At 45.5% G+C, this 16,260-nt stretch overlaps 1 protein-coding gene across 1 annotated transcript; it reads left to right on the top strand.

Moving 5' to 3' along the window:
- Positions 1–1,065: 1,065 nt before the first annotated feature.
- Positions 1,066–14,684, top strand: LOC101558029 (E3 ubiquitin-protein ligase TRIM38-like). The gene is made up of 7 exons (XM_055129600.1): positions 1,066–1,112; positions 2,294–2,807; positions 5,484–5,579; positions 8,943–9,173; positions 10,268–10,290; positions 10,391–10,503; positions 12,826–14,684. Exons 2-7 carry the CDS (start codon positions 2,409–2,411, stop codon positions 13,344–13,346), a joined length of 1,383 nt encoding a protein of 460 aa, XP_054985575.1. The 5' UTR covers positions 1,066–1,112; positions 2,294–2,408; the 3' UTR covers positions 13,347–14,684.
- The last annotated feature ends 1,576 nt before the right edge of the window (positions 14,685–16,260 follow it).

Raw genomic sequence — 16,260 nt, 5'->3', positions numbered from 1 at the left:
CTCACAAAGCTCAACAACAAATAATGATCCCATCAAAAATGGGGAGAGAAGATGAACAGACATTTCCCTCAGTGCTGGTCAGCCAGCACACTTAGAAAAAAAGTGTTCTTTGTCACCTTTTATCAAGACCTTTCATCAAAATACAAATCAAAACAACCATACTATACCATCTCCCACCAGTGAGAGTGTCACATAGGGAACACTTGGTGGGCTGTGGTGACAGGGGAATCTGCATTCACTGTTGGTGAGAGTGTTCTCTGGCTCGAGCACTAGGGAAACACCATGAAGACTTTTTAAAACAAAGAATAAAGACCAAAGCGAGAGAGTACAGGGTTAAGGCTCTGAGCCCATATGTGGCTGACGCCAATCCAATCCCTGGCTCTACACATGGTTCCCCTGAGCACCACCAGAGTCCTCTCAGAGTGCTTCGGGGTGTGCCCCCCAACTGTAGCTGAGCCACCAAAGGCTCCACAGCAGACCCACAGCCTTTCCCCACATCACAGAGTGGTGGCCCCCAGCTGACAACAATCCCTCTGGCCATTAGTGGTTCCCGCGCTGTCCTGAGCACTGAGTCCTGCAGAGGGACAGCGAGGAGGAAGGAGACAGAGCAGAGACAGGAGGAGGGGCTGGGGTGGGCTGTGCCTGATGCCCAGGAGCCCTGTCCTGGGCACACCCGTTTCCCCACATCCTCCTGGGCTGCTTCGAACAATCAGGGACCTAGAAGAGCCAAGACAAGCTGACCAGGAAGACTCCTGGGTTCCCCTGGGCCTTCGTGGCAAAGGTGCCAAGGTCTGAAGTCGGAGTCTGGGAGCTGAGCTGTGGCTCCTGCTTAGCCTCGGCCTGAGGACACAGAACAGTTCCCGGTTATGACTTGTCCCTCTTACTGCTCAAGAGGGTCTTCAAGGACCTGCCCCCTAACTTGAGGCAAGCTCAGCAGGAAACACACTGGCAACTTCCCTCATTTCCTGCCCCAACCTACAGGGCTCCGCCCCCCACAGTGGTTTCCTTTCTGGGTTTAGTCCAGTGGGAGTGAACTTCCTTGTCAGGCCTGAGAGAATCGCAGCTACAGAGACATCAGGGAACAAGCTTGTGCTGTCTGCTGTGTGGAGAAGGTACTGACAGTCCAGGGCGGACTCTGCTCTGTGTGTGTGTGTGTGTGTGTGTGTGTGTGTGTGTGTGTGTGTGTGTGTGTGTGTGTGTGTGTGTGTGTGTGTGTGTGTAACATCTGGGCAGGGTCTGGACTTTGCTTTCTTGTTCTCCCATTCCCATTTGCTTTCACTTTCAGGAGACTCCTTGTCTCCTTTAGGCTCAGGGATCTGAGGCCCGTGAAGGTCCCACAGCCACCCTGAGGGCTCAGAGGAGGGCAGGGGCTTCTCCTGAGGCCACAGCGCCCCCCAGAGGATGTAACTGGCCTTCGGTGAAAGTTCCTACAGCAGATTCTGTCTCAGAGTCCCATGATTAGTGAGAAACTGGCTTTCTAGTAACTTCAGTTGAATCCTTTTTCATCTCAGCACTGTTGAAGAGAATGTTTGTTGTTAACCGTTGTCCTTCCTCTACTCCCCTCCCCATAAACTCACCACAGTGAGAGGTTGGAGCCCGTGGCCCGCTTCCAAGGGCGGGACGGAGTCGAGCTCCCGCCCTGCTCCCCTGTCTCTGCCTGTGAGTTCCTCCCTGGTGGACTCTGGGGACCAGCAGCCAGTGTCCCACAGACCAGACCTGCCCCTTTGGCTTCGCACCATACTATATCCTGGAGCCGCCAACATCCTGGCTTCCGGTCACCCTGAACCTCGGGAGAAGCCGGAGTCACCTCCCGATTCTCCGGGAGCTGTGCTCGCAGGACCAGCCCGTCCCCGCAGCCGGTTGGCTGGTTCATCCCTGAGGGAGCCCCAAGCAGACTGTAGTTTCCTGTAACCTGGGGGGCTTTCACAGTGGGAGTGGGTCGGAGATCAGACATGAAAGATCTCGGCCATTCAGATGTGATTTTTTTCAAGGAGTCCTTCATACATTGCTAATTCTGGTTTTGTTTTGTTTTTTTTCTTTTTGGGTCACACCCAGCGATGCTCAGGAGTTACTCCTGGATTTGCACTCAGGAATTACTCCTGGCGGTGCTTGGGGGACCATATGGGATGCCGGGGATCGAACCCTGGTCGGCCGCGTGCAAGGCAAACGCCCTCCCCGCTGTGCTATCGCTCCGGCCCCCTAATTCTGCAGTTGTCTCTAAATTTTACAAAAAGTAGTAGGGGTACTAGTGACACCTGATGCCCTCCCTATTCTACTGCGTCTCATTTCCCAGAGAGAACATAGCAAGACCGGCAGAGGTCCGGGTGAGCTGTATTTCCAACACTCCGGAGAATTTCAGCGGCTTCATCTGTGCGTCTCGATCAGTGTTGAAACATCGCAGGAAAAGCATGGCCTCAGGCATGTCTGCCATGAGGGAGGAGGCCACCTGCTCCCTCTGCCGGAAGCTGATGACTGAGCCTGTGAGCATCGACTGTGGACACAGCTTCTGCCACCTGTGCATAGCAGCCAAGATAGAGAGGACACTCCTGGGACTGCCGTGGAACCTCCACTGTCCCCAGTGTCAGGCGCCGTTTAAAAGGGAGAGCCTCCGGCCCAACAAGCAGCTGCAAAACCTCATCGAAACCATCAAGCAGATGGAGCGTGAGAAGCTGTGTGCGGAGCACGGAGAGCGGCTCCACCTGTTCTGTGAAGACGACCAACAGCTCATCTGCTGGCGCTGTGAGCGGTCGCCACCGCACAAAGGACACAGCACAGCTCTTGTGGAAGACGTGTGTCAAAACTATAAGGTGAGGGGCCGGAGCGATAGCACAGCAGGTAGGGCGTTTGCCTTGCACGCGGCCGACCCGGGGTTCGATTCCCAGCATCCCATATAGTCCCCTGAGCACCGCCAGGGGTGATTCCTGAGTGCAGAGCCAGGAGTAACCTCTGTGCATTGCCGGGTGTGACCCAAAAAAGCAAAAAAAAACTATAAGGTGAGTGTGTGAGGTCAGAGGACTTCACACGTACAGCCCATGTGCTCCTGAACCCTGTTCTCTACATGTGTGTTGTAAATTGTTTGGCCACACTCTGAAGTGCTCAGGGGTTACTTCTGGCTCTTTGCTCAGGGATCACTTCTGGCGAGGCTTGGGGGACCATCGGGGTGCCAGGGATCGAACCCATGTTAGCCGTGTACAAGGTAATTACTCTGTCCTATCTCTCTGGCCCCCAACTAAAACCTATTTAATTAATTCATTTTATGTATTTAAGTGGGGGAGCATACCTGACAGTGCTCAGAGCTTATTCCTGGCTCTGTGCTCACAGATCACTTCTGGTTGGACTCAGGGACCAGATAGGGATGCTGGGGATCAACCTAGGATTTGGCTACGTGCAAGGAAAATGCCTTAAGCCCTGTCCTCTTCCTCCAGCCCTGTTTTATTTATTTGTTAATTTTTTTAATTGGGATAGCAGTGTAGTACTGTCGTCTCATTGTTCATTGATTTGCTCGAGCGGGCACCAGTAACGTCTCCATTGTGAGACTTGTTGTTACTGTTTTTGGCATGTCGAATACGCCACGGGGAGCTTGCCAGGTTCTGACGTGCAGGCGGGATACTCTCGGTAGCTTGCTGGGCTCTCCGACAGGGACGGACGAATCAAACCCGGGTCAGCTGCATGCAAGGCAAGCACCCTGCCCGCTGTGCTATCGCTCCAGCCCTGGGGTAACTTAATTTTTTTTGTATATGTTTCGGAAGTGCTTTTCTCACTCTTCAAAAGTAAGTTATGGGGGATATAGCACAGCGGTAGAGCACTCTCTGTGTGAGTCCTGGTTTCCATCCCACTCCAAAAAAATAAAAACCAAAACCAGATGTCCCAGGCATCAACCACCAACGTGCTGAAGTCCCTTCACCTGCACTCTTTTGCCTCAACTAAGTCGTCCAGCTTGACCAACCCCAGACCGGTAGTCTAGAGTCAAGAATTCATTCTATCTTTTCCCTAACTTTGTTCCTTTACATCCCACCTATGAATAAAATTATCTGTTATTTATGAATTACCAAAAATTACTAGAAAAATCTTTTTCATTTTGAATTATTTTTCTTAGCATGACACACTCACATGATGTCCCAAATGGGAAGATTTTTATCTCTTCTATCTTCAGCTTTATTGATTTCTATTTTTTTTGGATTTAGAAACTAATCAGCAGTGCTGAGGGGTTGCTCTTGCTCTTGGCACAGTGCTCAGGGGTCACTCCTGGTGGTGTAGTGCTGGGGATAGAACCTGATTGGCTGCAGGCAGCAACAGTGACCTAATCCCTATTTTCTCTCCCGTTCTCAACTTCTCCGCTTTATGCCTAAGTAATATATAGTTAGCCTGAAACCGAGGTATGAGCCTTCAATATGACTTGATCATGTCAACTTTCTGAAAACCAAAATCCAATACTTACTCAGTTCAGGTCCCGACTGCATCCCAATCTTCCCTAAGATTATCTTTCCACATTTGCTATGATGAAGTGTAGAATGCAGTATTCAGAAACCCACATCTCCATATTTTCTTGTTTCTTACCATGTACCAATTTGAGAAATTATAATGTACATGACATGTAATCACATTTGAAAACACAGTGATGTCACAATGCATCTGGTCCTATAAACAAACCCCCAAAGGAAAAATGCTTACAGTTCCCTTGATAGGACGGTGGTGAGTGACCCCAAGGGATGGAGACTAGGTAGGGTGTCCAGACACAAGATTCACATGTGGGGCACAGGTAAAGGAACTTGGCTGACCCCAGGTTCAGGCCCAGGTACATGAGAAGGGAAAGGCAGGTTATTCGTAGTGATGGAATTTGGGCCTTGATCTTTGGTATCATCTCATAGTGAAAAGTCATAGCTGAGAGGGTTGGCTACAAGGGATTTTTCACTGTGGACAGAGGATAGTAGTGACCTGAGAAAATCATTCCGGTAGAAAGATACCAAGTTGTAAATTTCAGATTATTCCCATATGAAATGGAAAAAGAAGAGTTTGATTAAGAAACAGGGAATTTCAGAAGATTTTAAATAAATGACTAGAAAATATAAAGGTGAATAGAGGTTTGGAAATAATCCTTAGGTTTATTCAAAGCTTATTCAAAGACTGGCGTGAAGGCTGCCTTTGTTGTGTTGCGACGAAGGCGTGGGCAGAGTCTAGATGCTTCATTTATTGTCTGTCCTAACTAGACTTGAGGAAAATATTGTCCCCTTGGACAAGTGACTTACTCCTTCCTAAGGCTTGTTTTCTACACTACAAAAATTATGTTTAAACTCCGACCAATTTCTCCGGATCCAAGGCACTCGGAAGTGTTACATCACTGACAGCTTCATCGTGCTTCCTCTCAGCCTGGGAAGGCCCCGCAGATACTCAGGGTGATTCTGTCTCAGAGGCTGGGATTCTATTAGATGTCTGAAGAGCGGTGAGACTTAAAAAAAAAATGTTAACATGATTTTTCCCTGTAGGAAAAGCTTCAAAAAGCTGTGAAAAAATTGAAGGACGCAGACCACCTGTGTTGGAGTTACGCACTGTTCACGAAAGAGCAAATAACTGAGTGGGAGGTAAGAGTTTAACGTTTAGGGGGGAGACGGGACTGGGGGGGAGGGATGTTGGGTTTACTGGTGGTGGAGAATGGGCACTGGTGAAGAGATGGGTTATCGAACTTTGTATGGGGGAAACATGAGCACAAAGATGTATGGATCTGTAACTGTACCCTCACGATGACTCTCTAATTAAAAATAAACTAATAAAAAATAATAAAGAAACAATAACATGTCTATCTCAAAACCCAACACACACACAAAAAAAGAGTTTAACATTTATTGTGCTCATGCTGTTCTCCATCTTAGGATGCATGTCCCAGGAGGGTTGGAGAAAGCATTATGATGGCTTTAAATGTCAGCAAAATGGCCCCAACAGTTAAAATGCAAAGTAGAAAGTGGTATTTGCTTTGACTGTGTCTGGAGAATTTATTCCCAAATACTTCAGCCTTTCACTAGCAATTGGTTAGGATACCTAATCCCTCATGGGAAGAACAGGGGTACCGCCTTACTTTGTAATGATCCTTGACTAGGCTTCAAATTCTAAACACATCAAAGTACCTTCCAAAGTGTCAACCACATCACTTTGGCACATTTGCCATAGAACAGGGCTCGGCTCTTAAGCTATTAGCTTCAGAAGCCAACTTTTGTGAGAATCGAGTAACAGAATCATCGCAGGTGGGATTTGTATGATTCAAGCTCCTGAAGTCAATAAGGAGGATGAGAATGCTGCAAGAACATACACACCCACAACTGCGGGCTCTATTCCCATGACTCCCCATGTATAATGACACATTCCTTATGTCCTTATTGATAAAATCCAGTGTCTACACGTTTTTATCCCATGGGCAATGAGCTTTGAGAAGTGTTGTCCAGCCTCTGTCCTCATTCTTTGCAGATTTCAAACTTGATCTCTCAAAAGGACAGTTTTTCTCATTTTGTGGCCTGGGATGGGGAGGACTTTAATTTTAAAAATCACACGGGGGAAACCCCCATCAACACAAAAGTTAAAGTGGCTCCTGTCTTCTGATTCAAAGAAAATCAGTTATTCCTTTCCTATAATTTCATAGACATTGGAATATTGTATGATTTGAGAAAGCTAAAATGGAAATTGCAATTCTATTCTTCCCAAGTGATTGGTTTCTGTCAATTAATTACATAAAGATGATGAAATGTACCTAAGAGCTGGTGGATAAATATTTCTAAGAATTTACAATCCAGACTTCTTCCTGCTGATAATCATGGTCTTACCCCATCCTGGTGGTTTCAAAGTTCAGTTCTAGCTATGGTAATTGTAGGGAGCCAGAGCACATTGCGCATGTGCGCATGCGCATGATCGCGCATGCGCAACAACCACATTGCGCATGCGCGACAACCACATTGCGCATGCGCAACGACCGCATTGCGCATGCGTGGCGAGAGCCAATAGAGCGCCACCTCATATGGGGTGATCGGCGAGAGCCAATAGAATGAGCGCCACCCTATGGGGTGATTGGCGAGAGCCAATAGAATGAGCACCACCCTATGGGGTGATGGGCGAGAGCCAATAGAAGATGAGCACCACCTTAGAGGCGGGGCAACCAGGCTATATAAGGACTGCCATTACCCAGGTTGTGGTTCTTTCTCCTCATGAAGTTAATGGAATAAAATTGCTGCAGAAGGATCCTCAACCCGTGTCGTCTCACTCTTTGCTGGCGACGCGGGCCACGAACAGTAATTACAATAACTTGCCTTCAAACAAAAAAGAGCTTTAAATCCAATTAAAAAAATCATATTTAGGGACTGGAATCATAGGACAATGGATAGGGTTCTTGCCTTGCACACAGCTGACCTGGGTTCAATGACCTGTACCACATATGGTCCCCCGAGTACAGCCAGGAGTAATTGCTAAGTGTGGAGCCAGAAGTAACCCCTGAAAATTGACAGGTGTGGCCTCAAAAATAAAACAAAAAAGCCTTTCATGTTTATCTTTATAACTGATAGTGTATTTACCTTGGCCAGGTTCCATCTGAAATTATCTAACACTCCTGTGACACTTTTCTCCTGATTAGAAGACTAGACTAGAGAAGAAGGAATTCAAGCCAGTGATTATATCCAATTGTGACAAGGTTTTCTGCTGCTCAGTGTCTGCCTCCTTGGAATGACCCTACTGCAGGCAACTTGGGACATTCTTCAGACTCAAATAACTGATAGGAATGGGAGCCAGAGCCACAGTACAGTGGGTAGGGTGCTTGCCTTGCACACGGCCAACCCAGGTTCAATCCCCAGCATCCCATATGATCCCCCAAGCCTGCTAGGAGTGATCCCTCAGCACAGAGCCAGGAGTAAGCTCTGAGCACCTCCATGTATGCACCCCCAACCACCACCACCACCAAACCAAAATAGCTGATAGAAAACTTATGCACACTAGTTGAGGAACCCATCGTGAGTATATCTTTGTGCATGTGTATGTGTGTAAATAAGCATAACATCATATTTCCCATTTTAAGCCTTTTCACTGGAGCAATAGCACAGTGGATAGGGCATTTGTTTTGCATGTGGCTAACCCAGGTTCAATTCCTCCATCCCTCTCCGAGAGCCCGGCAAGCTACTGAGAGTATCCTGCCCGCAAGGCAGAGCTTGGCAAGCTACCCATGACGTATTTGATGTGAAAAAAAAAAAAACAAAAAACAGTAACAACTCTCTGGGGCTGGAGCGATAGCCCAGCGGGTAAGGCGGTTGCCTTGCACGCAGCCAACCCGGGTTTGATTCCCAGCATCCCATATGGTCCCCTGAGCATCGCCAGGGGTAATTCCTGAGCGCAGAGCCAGGAGTGACCCCTGTGCATTGCCGGATGTGACCCAAAATAAGCAAAAAAAAAAAAACAAAAAAACCAGTAACAACTCTCACAATGGAGACGTTACTGGTGCTCGCTCAAGCAAATCGATGAACAACTGGATGACAGTGCAACAGTGCTAAGCCTTTTCAGTGGACCACTCAGTGACAATCAGTATTTTCACATTGCACTGCAGGCATCATCACTATACATCTGCAATATTCTCATCGTCCCAAAATGAAACTATTCCAACCACACGATAATTCCTCACTTCCTTCTCCCCAATCCTGATAGACATTGTTCCCTTTTCTGTCTATAAATCTGGCAAGTATATATGTATGTAATATATGTGTATATATGTGTGTATATATATATATATATATATAGTCTTTTGTTTCTGGTTTTACCTAGCAAAATGGCCCAAGATTCTTCCATGTTGCAGCAGTATCAAAATTTGCTTTCTTATTACTGTGAATCTATTTCCATGATTTTTATGTGCGTATGGTTTATCTATCAATCCATGAACGCTTAGCTTGTTTTTACTTTTTGAGCACATTCTTCCCTTGTAGGAGAAGGTAGAACTTAGGAGACAAGAAATCCAATCGGATTTTAAGACACTCCATAACTTCCTGCATGAGGAGGAAGAGTCTTATCTCTGGAGGCTGGAGAAAGAAAAAGAGCTGACTCTGAGCAGACTGCAAGACAATAAAGCAGCCCTGGAAAAGCAGAGCCAAGAATTCAAGAATCACATCCTGGAATTAGAGAGGAAATGCCAGGACTCAGCACAGAACTTGCTGAAGGTGAGACTGAGACCGCTTGGAGCAAAGGCAGGAGTTTCTGTTCCTGCGTTGTTGAAAGGACACGGGTGAGGGACATGGCAAGATTGGCAAGGCCTGCGCTCCCTGCAGAGGAGTGTGGGGAATTTAAAGTGGTGCTCTTTTAGTTTTTATTTGCATTTCTTTTTTTTTAAAGCCCACACCCAGCGGTGCTCAGGGACTTGTTAAACAAGCACCTTAACTCCTACCCTCTCTCCAACCCTACCTCTTTTAGGAACACACTGGGTAGGGGTGCTTCCACAAGTGTGTAAAATATTTGCAAGTGAATTTAAAATTATACCCCGCCTGGGCGGGATAATTTGGACCTATGGAACCTTGCGATACATTTTGCCACCATTTGTATGACTCTGTTTTGTGACACAGAACTCTGATTGTCAAACTATCTTCTGAAGGGCTGTTCCAGATGCCTGTTTGTGAGGCGAAATGACTAAGAACATTTCCCCTGCTTCGACTGGAAAGCTCCAGTAGTTATCTGGTGCCTGTTTCAGCGCAGAAAGTATCCAACCCTTTAAGATAAATGCCAGAGCTGTTTATTTCTGTTACCATTATGAAATGGGGATTATCCTGTTCGGATATGTTGTGATGGTAGTGTGACTGTCCCAGCATCCTGTGCGGCCTGTTGCCACCATGTAATAGCTCTGTCTCGGGCCCGCAGGGAGTCAGTACTGAGACGTTATGACACGTGATCTTCAGTATGGCTGCTCTGATGAAGATCATGTCACTGAAAACTAGAAGTGCCCTGGGCGTGCTCCTGTCTCACATGCCCAAGATGCTTCCATAAGCTGATGTGGTTGGAGACACCAAAGGCCTCCACAAGATTCAGCAAGAAACTAAACATAGTTTAGTCAACTTTAGAGGTTAATATGTACGTTGCCATGTGATAGGATCAGGGATGGGTGAGAATCACCCGAATGGGATCCATCAGTATCCACAGCTAGGCTCCATCTTTAGACTTGCTTCGAGGGAATGTTTCTAGAGAACAGTCCCACATGCCAAGCCCCATGGAATCATGGAATCCTGATGTTCAAACACTCACTCCGGTCTTTGTTTCTCTACAGGATATTAAAGACACCTTGAGCAGGTGAGTGCCCAGGAAGCCGTGTGGGCAGGGGAAGGGCATGGGCATAGAGACATGGATGGAAGGAGCCCCTGAAGGCATCTCTGACTTCTGCTTATTCTAGAAGTTCAGATGTGAACGTGGAAACACAGAATCTCCTCTCTTTGGAGCTGCATACTGTGTGCAATGTCTCTGAGCTTTACTTTGATGTGACAAAGATGCTAAGGCGCTATCAAGGTGAGTAGACTGAAGGAGCCCTACTCTGTGAGTTTGGAGGGAAATGTTTAGCTACAAGGAGGTTCACCAGCTGGGTCAGGCCCACAGCCAGTGGCTGTTTATATTCAATGGATCTTTCACATTCTTCCTGATAGTATGTTCCTGGCATATCTGTGAAGACTACAAATTCCTGCTCTCTGCTTTTTAGTTCTGTTCACCTCAAGCTGTTCATCTCCTCAGTTTCCCTTGTGCAAAATGAAAACATAAACAGTTGCCACATTACTGGTTTGTCATATTTTTGTTTGTTTTGCTTTGGCGGCACATTTGGCAGTACTCAGGGCTTACTCCTGGCTGTGCTCTCAGGGATCACTCCTGGTATGCTTGGGGGAACATATGGGGTGCCCGGGATCAAACCTGGGTCAGCTTCATGCAAGGCAAGCACCCTATCTACTGTACTATAGCTGCAGCCCCATGTCACATATTAAATGCATGTCATTCTGTCTAGTGTTTAAATAACTGTCTGGGATATGATGTTTATTATTATCTCCAGGCCCCTATATTTCTAATTTCTTAAAATACAAGGTTAGATTAATTATGTAAGTCTTTTATGTTTCCTGGCATAGCTTTGCATGCTATGAATTTTCCTTTTAATATTGCTTTTACCGTGCCCCATATGTTCCCAGAGCTCATGCCTTTATTCTCATCTGTTGTCAGGTATCTTTTAATTTCTCCTTTTACCTGATGGCTGTTCAGTTGTTTAGCTTTCAAATAGTTATTTGGAGGTAACTATTAGTTATTATATTTCAGTAATTGGAGTTGCAAAACTCTTTGGTGCTCAGGAGTCCTTGTGGTACCAGGGATCACACCCAGGGCTCCTTCATGCCAGGAAAATACACTAGTCCTTTGGGTCATCTCCCTGGTCCCTCACAGTTTTTATTCACTTATTATTTTTTAATTTAATTCCTAATTTCATAGCACTGTGATCTAAAAGGAGCTTGATGTGATTTCTATTTTCATAACTATGATAACCTGTCTTATGCCCCAGCATGTGGTCTATCTGGAGAATGTTCCATGTGCACTGAGAAGAATGTGTATTGAGTGTCTTGGAGGTGCGGAATCCTGCATATTTGTATTAAATCCAACTCTTCCAACTCCTCACTTAAGGCAGTTGTTTTCCTATTGATTTTCTGTCTGATTGATCTAGCTAGTGATGAGAGTGGGAGTATTAGGGTCTCTTACTACCATTGTGTGAATGCTACTCCTTGAACCTATTAGTAATTGCTTTCAAAACTGAGTTGCAACTTCATTTGGTGCATGTATGTTGATTAGAGTTAAGTCCTCTTTATGTATTGATTGCTTGGTCAATATGTAATATCATATATAATGTTCACCCCTCTCATTTTCTTCTTGAGTATGAACTCAATTTTGTCTGACAGAATATAATCATCCCAGCTTTTACTAGGTGACAATTTGCCTGGATGATTGTTTTCCAGCCTTTTACTACGAGCTTGTGTTTAATCATGAAAATTCATGTGTGATTCCTATAAGTCACAGAATGTTAAGTTATGCTTCTTAATTTAGCCCTTCTGTACATTTTGACAGAAGAGTTCAGTCCATTAACCTAAGAAAGATTATTTACATAAAAATTTATCCCAAATTTTCTGTGAGGATTTTGGGTGGTTGTACAATTTGGCTTTGTTTCATTAGTCTTCACTTATTGCAGTTTTGTTTTATTTTTTGTTTGTTTGTTTGCTTGTTTGTTTTTGAGGTATCGGGGATTGAACCTAGCACTCTATGGATTTCTGGGTATAGACCTGAAGGCCCCCAATAATGCTTCATATGGCTCTTAATGGTACCCTAGTAACCCAGCTAAACCCTCACACCCCAGGGTCCAAGCAGCACCACCCTATGGGACCCTCACACTGAATCTCACAGTAGGAAGGGCTGGAGACTCCTTAGTACCTCAGGGAAATGGACTTTTGGAAAAGACAGGCCCCTTAGAAATTCTGGTAAGTTCCGGTCTCATTTTCTGTAAGTCAGAGTTGATGGTGATGGTGATGGTGATGGTGATGGTGATAGTGATGGTGATCGTGATCGTGATATCACTCACATTGTGGATATTTGCCCACGTACCAGGAATTTTAACAAGTATTCCTCTTTAGTTCATGCAGCCTTCTCCACCATTCCCTGTGACACACATGGACATTACTATGTTTAGCAAACTGAGACTCAGAGAATGTCTTATAGCTAATAAGAAACAAAAGTGGGGTTTGAAGATCTGCTGCTGCTTCTTCTTTTTAAAGACTGAGAATCAAAAAAGTACTTCTATCTTTTTCCCCCCAGTCAGTGTAACTCTGGATCCAGACACAGCTCATCATGAATTAATTCTGTCTAAGGATCAAAGACAAGTGATCCGTGGATGCCCCCAGAGGAAGCCTGACACTCCAAGGAGATTCCGTGTCTTACCCTGTGTCCTGGGCTTTGAGAGCTTCATCTCAGGAAAACATTACTTTGAAGTGGATGTGGGCAAAGGTTCTCAGTGGGTTGTAGGTGTTTGTCTGGAAAATGTGTCAAGGGACGTTGCCACGGCACAGGCACCTCAATCTGGATTCTGGGCCATCGGACTGTGTGAAAACAAGGGCTATTTAGCCCTTACTTCTCCCCCAACTTCCCTTCCTCTGAGGGTCCAGCCTGAGGTTGTAGGGATTGTTCTAGACTGTGATGCTGGGCTTGTATCCTTCTACAATGCAACAGCTGGTTCCCACATCTACACCTTCCCAAAGGCCTCCTTCTCTCAAGCTGTCCAGCCTTATCTCCAGGCTTATCACTATTGTCCTTTATTCTTGCCTCCCACTGATGAATAAGGAAAAAGGAAAATCTCCACCTTGGTAACCCAGCATAAAGAGTACTTTGTAGGAGCTGGAGCAATAGCACAGCGAGTAGGGTGTTTGCCTTGCATGCAGCCGACTCGAGTTTAATTTGGTCCCTTGAGCACCACCAGGAGTTATTCCTGAGTGCAGAGCCAGGAGTTAACCCCTGTGCATCGCAGGGTGTGACCCAAAAACATTAAAAAAAAAAGGGTACTTCGTAAATCCAAGTGGGAGCAGAAGTTTGATCTAATTTCCTCATAGCTAATTCTCTATCATAGAACAATGCTGACTTTTTGGATCATTCATAAAACTGCAATGGATGGAAACACTGAAGTATGAAAGATAATGAGACTGAGTTAGGAAAAGCAAGGTATTTTGCATTATATGTCTGTGTATATACATACAGTATATACACACATGCATATGTATAAATACACACACACACATATAAATATATGTATATGCTGAGGGCCCGTAACTGGTCAAGTGTTCAAGACTTTCCCTGGTTTTGTGTTCAGAGATCTCTCCTGGAAATGCCTGGGAGACCATCTGCAATGTCAGAGATCAAACTCATAACAAGTTCAGTCACATGCAAGGCAAGCATTGTATCCCCTATACTCTCTTGCATATTTTGCTTTGTCCTCTCCTTTCTCTTAGGACTTTAATTTCCAAGGCACTGTGTATTTAGGCCAGTACAGGGCTACAGTGAGCCAGATGACCAGGGCTAAGGAGGGATTGCTCTGTTTGTTTGATGTCATTTGAGGGAAAGATGTGACTGTCTCTCTCACTGCATAAAGAGAAGAGCGTCAGTCTGACAGTGAGTCCTTTGGTTACTTATCCATGAGCTGCCAGTGTTTCAGACCAGGCAGTGCCTTTGTGAATTAAGTAAAAAATCCAAACAGTACACTAAAGAGAGGTACGAGCTTGCACTGACGGGGTGTGAGGGACATCTCAGAATAGGGGGCGTTACCAGCACCGCTCTCCTCCCAGATGTGACCCCGAGTGGCTGCACACGAATGGCTCCCCCGTTACTGAACGCCCATGATGCCAGAGGCCCACTAACTACTTTCGGCACCCAGCGGCTTCTTGCAGAAATGCCTCTAGACTGTGAACTGAGCTAAGGCCCCATGCCACCCCAGGAGGGGAAAGGTTTTTCTCTCTCGGCCTTTCCTTTCACCAGTGGCGTGGCGACTGCCCTCTTATAAGGCCCACTAAACTGAGGTACAAGCTTGCAGTGATGCAACTTCTGGCAGAAATTTTTCTGGACTTAATTACTAAAATACCAGAAATCCAAACCCACGTGGCCTCTGCTGCCTCATAGGCTCTTCGTTCTCAGCAATGGAAAACAAATTATCAAACGATGCCTTTTAGGCAGTTCTGATAGTTGGGGTTAAATTCCAAATAATAATAGTGAGTTTTCTAACTAAAATACTGAATGTAATCAAAGTAAAGAGAAAGCAAAGTGAAAATCATCAGCCACAGAGGCGGGGGGTGGGGGTGGGACGGGAGGTATACTGGGGTGCTTGGTGGTGGAACATGTGTACTGGTGAAGGGATGGGTATTTGATCATTGTGTGACTAACGCTTAGGCCTGAAAGCTTTGTAACTTTTCACATGTTGATTCAATTAAAAAATAAATAAATAATTTTTTAAAAAATCCAAACAGTATTTCATAGTTCTTTATCTCAGTTTAAATATAAATGTGTCCTATATGAAAATAAAAGCAAGCAAACCACATTTGCAACATAAAGGAGAGTTCCTATTTTCTCCAGATAACAGTAGAGTAGAAAAGAGAAAGAAAAAAGGAAAACACACATTTATTTGCTTGGAAACTTTTTATTATTTAGTCTGACAATTCTATGGATTTTTTTTGTGAAATTATTTCAAAAAATATGATTTGGGGGGGCTGGAGGAATAGCACAACGGGTAGGGCGTTTGCCTTGCACGCAGCTGACCCAAGTTTGAATCCCAGCATCCCATATGGTTCCCTGAGCACCGCCAGGGATGATTCCTGAGTGCAGAGCCAGGAGTAACCCCTGTGCATCATCGGGTGTGACCCAAAAAGCAAAATATATATATATATATATGTATGTATATATACACATATATATATACATATATATGATTTTGGGGGGGTGAAAAGATGCTGTCTTAGTTTGTCTGAAAACATGCTGGGGGATATTGTCTCAGTTACTTTAGGTTTTTGTTTTTACACTCATAGGGCTAAAATAGTTTTTTGGTTTTGGGGGGGGTTTTGGTATTTTGGGGTTTTTTGCTTTTTGGGTCACACCCGGCGATGCACAGGGGTTATTCCTGGCTCTACACTCAGGAATCACTCCTGACGGTGCTCGGGGGTCCATATGGGATGCTGAGGATTCAAACCCCGGTCAGTCACTTGCAAGGCAAATGCACTCCCTGCTGTGCTATCACTCCGGCCCCAGGGCTAAAATAGTTTTAAAGATTAAGTTTGAGGAGAGATTTAAATTCACATTTTTAAAATTATGAATTAGGGGGTATGGTGCCGCCAGCAGGTCAACCCATACCTGCGGGGCAAGTGCATCAGCAGCCTGATGGTGCCTTCAAACTTTCAGATGCCCCAAAATTGCTGCTGTGCCTCTGGCCAGACCCCAACAAGTTGAGGCCAAGTTTATCAAGAAATTAAACGGTCAAAAGTTAGGTATGTGGGAGCCACACCTACAAACCACCTCCAGCTCAGCTATATAAGCTCACTTACTGGCCTTATTTCAGAGAGCCATAAATCTCTAAAGATTTCAAAAGATGCAGTTAGGACCTGTAGCGTGGAGGTAGGCGGAAACCCGTGACTGAGATCTCCAGGCCCGCTTGGATCTGGACTGCGCCTCCTCTCCCCAGGCCCCCCAGTTTTCCAGTAGCTTGGCAGTCACACCCAC

This window comes from Sorex araneus, chromosome 2 (genome assembly GCF_027595985.1).
Source record: "Sorex araneus isolate mSorAra2 chromosome 2, mSorAra2.pri, whole genome shotgun sequence".
Classification (NCBI taxonomy): Eukaryota; Metazoa; Chordata; class Mammalia; order Eulipotyphla; family Soricidae; genus Sorex; species Sorex araneus.
Note: the sequence above shows the minus strand (reverse complement) of the source record. Positions and strands in the feature narration are given on the sequence as shown.

Coding starts and splice junctions, on each gene's coding strand:
- LOC101558029 (XM_055129600.1), top strand. CDS start 2,409: ATGGCCTCAGGCATGTCTGCCATGAGGGAGGAGGCCACCTGCTCCCTC. Junction 10,291..10,390: donor ATTAAAGACACCTTGAGCAG/GTGAGTGCCCAG, acceptor TGCTTATTCTAG/AAGTTCAGATGTGAACGTGG. Junction 10,504..12,825: donor GATGCTAAGGCGCTATCAAG/GTGAGTAGACTG, acceptor TTTTCCCCCCAG/TCAGTGTAACTCTGGATCCA.